Source organism: Engraulis encrasicolus, chromosome 17 (assembly GCF_034702125.1).
Source record: "Engraulis encrasicolus isolate BLACKSEA-1 chromosome 17, IST_EnEncr_1.0, whole genome shotgun sequence".
Lineage (NCBI taxonomy): Eukaryota > Metazoa > Chordata > Actinopteri > Clupeiformes > Engraulidae > Engraulis > Engraulis encrasicolus.
Window position 1 is genome coordinate 16,445,086 of NC_085873.1, and position 5,000 is coordinate 16,450,085.

Genomic DNA, 5,000 nt, shown 5'->3' on the forward strand with positions numbered 1-5,000 from the left:
ACAGCGAGGGCCAGCCCATGCTGCCTAAAGCATACCTTATAGAAGCCGCTCGCTCGGGATGTGGGCAAGCGGAGAATACATTGGCACCAGTCCTGGGCTGTCTGAGTTGAAAAAGCACAAGCCAGGAGAAGAAGAAGCTGGCGCTGCAAGTGTCACGTTGATTGGCTCGGAAAAAAGCGTGCGATAGCAAGAACCAATAGGCTGCTGCGGCCCTGAGGAGAGCTTTCTGCCTAAAACCTGAGACAGAGACCTACGAGGAGAGGGGAGAGAGAGAGAGAGAGAGAGAGAGAGAGAGAGAGAGAGAGAGAGAGAGAGAGAGAGAGAGAGAGAGAGAGAGAGAGGGGGGGGGGGAAGAGAGAAAGAGAGAGAAAGAAAAAGAGCAGGCTCTGTTTGACTCTGTGTGAGGCATATAGCCATCGGCCTGTCTGGAGTTTGACAGGCAGGCAGGCAGGAGTACGCTGCTGAGGGATGGGGGGATGGGAGGATGGGGGTCGGGGGAAAAGGAAAGAAAGAAGAGAGGGGGAGAGAAATAGAAGGCGAGAGATGGAGAGGGGGGGGAGGAAAGGGCACTCGTGTGATTTGTGTGGTAATCCTTGGCTTGTGTGTTTTATTTATCAGTGGTGATTATTCACTAAGGAGAAAATCTAACTAAAGAGAACATTTCCCCCTCGCAACGCTCATATTCCATCTGTTGCGCAAACACACACACACACACACACACACACACACACACACTCACACACACACACACACACACACACACACACACACACACACACACACACACACACACACACACACACACAAACACACACACACACACACACACACACACACACACACACACACACACACACACACACACACAAGCACACACACTCTGACACATCAGGGGTATATATTCATGGTTTTGTCTATGTGTGCGTGCCCAAAAGAATTTCAAGGAAAACAGCAAGACACCTAAGCTCTCCTGGTTTCTCCTGCTTTCTTCCTCTCTCCAACACACTATACAGTATGCACTGTATGGACACAAATAAGCACAGTGCCCCACACTGAGAAATCTTACATAATGGTTTCCTTCATCCCTGTGTGTAGATTGTGAGTCGTACTGTAAGCCAGTGAAGGGAAATCTCAAGATCAACATGAAGAAATACTGCAAGAAAGATTATGGTAAGGTATCTCTTCCACACACACTTAAACACACACACACACACACACACACACACACACACACACACACACACACACACACACACACACACACACACACACACACACACACACACACACACAGACGCGCATGCACACACACACACACACAAACACACACACACACACACAAATGTGTGTACTCTCAACCATACCCACACAAGCATGCTTTGACACACACGTACATATAAACACACACGGACGGGCGCACACACACACACGCACGCAAACAAACATTCCAACACACAGTTAAAACACACACACATACAAACAGTGGAACCTTAAATCCTGCTTCATTTGTAAGTAGTCCTTGCCCCCCACTCCCTCTCCTCTGGGGGCTTGATAGAAAGCAGATGTTGATCTTTTGTGATCACGTCGTAATGATGAGTGACAGGATTTCAGATGTGCCATGCTGGATTACAAGGCGTTCCCGCTGACATATTACAACGATACAGTAACAGCGGCGCTTTTGTACGGCAGCCAACTCTGCCATATTGACTTATAAAAATATGTATACAAAAATACCTCTTTTAGAAAAAAAACTTGCTCATTTTCAACCAATTTTCAAGCAACATGCCAAGTCCAACAGCTGTCAGCGATCTCCAAGCCCGTAGCATGATGTCTTTGTTCGGTTTTGGGAAAGGTGAGAACTATGGAACTGCCACGGCCAATCCACGCTGAGCCTCAGCAGCCTCCACTTAAGGACCCCCATTACCTTTATTAAGGCGCTGCTGCTACGGGTGTCCGTGGATGTGCCCGTTTGCCTTGGCATCACCTGCCGGCTCGCAGATACAATGACAGTAAAGATTCAAGTGTTGCCTTAACTGCAGCCTGGAGAGGCTCAGCAGCAAGGTGTGGAGCTCTCGACCGGAGACAGCCGTAATGGGGGAGTAATTGCAGGTGATGGCCAGTGGAAAACGGAGAAGGGAGAGTGAAACAGCACACGCCTCTTGCAACGATGAGCAGAAAGCTTAGACAGAGGGCGGAGGCCCTAATATGTAAACTAACAACGGACTTGAAAACAGCTGAGTCCTTCATTCTTGCCATTCTTGCCTTAACACCTGTACAGTACCTTGGCATGAAGTCATTTTAATAAGAGCTGAATCCAGTGCTTTCTAGTTCAAGTATGGCATTCAGCTCATCATCATTGGTTAGAATTCAGAAAGAAGTTGTATGAGACTTGAATATGAGAAAAAAAATCTACCGTAAATATTCATCAAAAATATTGCATGGAAAACAGCTTCATGACAAGCAACCTGGCTTCAGTTCAATTCCATGAATTTGTGTTGCAATTTTCTTAAGTCAGTGTTAGTATTTTGTATTAGTGACTATTGAACTGTAATTACCTGTTCAACCCATTTATCCCCAAAGCACCTGCAAAAAATGCTTGCTAAATGTCCAAGCTGTTTTTAGGAAAATGTGCCCTCAGCCAGTTGGTGATGCAAAGTTACAGAATATTGGTTGTAGAAGCAGTTGAAACCAGGCCATATTACTTCCACCAAGGAGGTTGTTTTCAGTGGTATTGGTTTGTCTGTCTGTGTGTCTGTGTGTCTGTCTGACTGTCTGTTTGTTTGTTTGTTTGTTTGTTTGTTTGTTTGTTTGTTTGTTTGTTTGTCTGTCCTCTGGATAACTCAAAAAGTCATAAACGGATTTGGATGAAATTTTGTGGAGTTGTTGGAAATAACAAAAGGAACAAGCGTTCAAATTTTAATGGTGATCCGGATCATGATGCGGATCCAGAATTTTTGTTAAAGATTTTTCACCATTGCAGGATAGGGCGAATCTTGACATTCCAGTTTCTAACTCCACAAAAACAAGGCAGAAAGACTTGAAAAAATTAGGGTGTGATGTTCTATCAAACAGCTTCCTTGGCGGAGGTCTGCCCTCTCTGAGTGCGTGTCTAATTGTCTGTGCAGAGCAGGTGTTGTTGTCTGACTAACATGATGCCATGCATTTGTCTCTCCAGCGGTGCAGGTGAATGTGCTGGACATGCAAACGGTGGGCGACTGGGCTAAGTTCACCGTCAACGTGGTTTCGGTCTACAAGAGCCGTGGTGAGCCCCTCAAGCGCGGTGACAACCTGCTGTGGATCCACATGAAGGACCTGGCCTGCAAGTGCCCGCGTCTGCAAATGAGCAAGCGCTTCCTGGTGCTGGCGACCAATGAGAACACGGCCAGCAATACAGGGGCGGGTTCTGGCTCTCCGCCGGGGGCGGGGCTTCTTGCCGACAAGAACAGTCTGGTTATCCAATGGCGGGACGTGTGGACTCGGCGGCTGCGGAAATTCCAGCGAAAGGAGAAGAAGGGCAAGTGCAGCAAAGCATGATGGGGGAAATGTGCCGCCCCCAAACCACCCAAGACTTCTTCCCTGCCCCCACCCCACCCCCCTACAAATGACCTATGACCTACCACAACCTACCCCCTCCACCCCCACACCCACCCTGGAGCACATTACAGAGACTGTGTATGTACTACCCTTCCTTAGAGGGACCACTATGTGTATATTGTACGTATTATTATTTGAACTGTCTGTTTTTTGTTTCTTTTTTCTACTGGTCTGCCTTGTGAAGGGACCATAAAAAAGGGGAAGATGTGTGTGTGTGTGTGTTTTGTGTGCCACACCTCTCGACAACGACAGCGAAAATGTCCACTTATGATTCTCCCCTACGGTAGTTCCACATTTCAGTCCCTTATAAAAGACTGGACCAATTCCCTACCCGACCCAACTCAACGCTGGTGGGCATAGTCTCATCAAACACTTCCCCCTCAGATGGATGGATGACCTCTGGGTCAGAGATGCGAAACGAGCTCTTCTCAACCTGAAGGATGGATATCTGCACTCTCTCAACAACCCCTGCTGCCTTCCACCCTAGCCAATGAAAACTGCACAACCTGTGTTCTTCTGCCTCCTTCCCTGTCCAGTAACCCCTCTTCACCCATTCCTCTGCCAGGCCGTTCCAGGCTCCCCCACCCTCCTCCCTGGCTGTGCTAGTGTTCACACTCCACAGTCACCAGTCACCTGCTGTCTGCCTGTCTATTTAAAGTCTGTCTCTCTGTCTCCGCTTCTATTTATAGGACGGCTCCAGCCTGGACCTGTCGATGCCCCCTGCTGCTTCTCTTCCCTGGTGCTATCTCTCTCTCTCTCTCTCTCTCTCTCTCTCTCTCTCTCTCTCTCTCTCTCTCTCTCTCTCTCTCTCTCTCTCTCTCTGTCTCTCTCTCTCTCTCTCTAGTTCTGAGGCTATTCACAGGCTGCTTTATCAAACACCAAACAATCCCCCGGTTTCCAACACTCTCGGGCCTGGCAAAGTGATTCCTCCCTTTTGATGATGGATGCCTCAGACTGTCGAAAAGGAACCTGAACTTTTGATTGGTTCCCTCTTCAGCAAAAAACACTTCCAGGAAGAAATTACATCATCCTCAGACAGATGGACATTTGTTGTTTCTTTGTTTTTTTGTTTTTTTCTAAAGACTGATCCTTTTACTCCTTTTAGTAAGGTCTTCCAATAGTGGTACATATCATATAAACATATGATTACGAGTGATTTCTGCTAATACTGCCTACTTTCGGAGTGCATGAGTGAGTTTGTACGCATGACAAATAGGGATATACAGAATTGAATGAACACACTCACACTCACACACACACAGACATACACACACACACACACACACACACACACACACACACACACACACACACACACACACACACACACACACACACACACACACACACACACACACACACACACACACACACACACACACACACAGCACCCCCGAACCTGCCAG

The 5,000-nt window shown here is 47.4% G+C and overlaps 1 protein-coding gene across 1 annotated transcript in view; it reads left to right on the forward strand.

Moving 5' to 3' along the window:
• ntn2 (netrin 2) overlaps positions 1-4,842 on the forward strand; it is a 92,372-nt gene extending 87,530 nt beyond the window's left edge. Inside the window, exons 6-7 of the mRNA XM_063221866.1 lie at positions 1,096-1,170; positions 3,176-4,842. Of these exons, the coding sequence (XP_063077936.1) occupies positions 1,096-1,170; positions 3,176-3,534 (434 nt within the window). The 3' untranslated portion in view covers positions 3,535-4,842. The remainder of the gene's footprint in view (positions 1-1,095; positions 1,171-3,175) is intronic.
• The last annotated feature ends 158 nt before the right edge of the window (positions 4,843-5,000 follow it).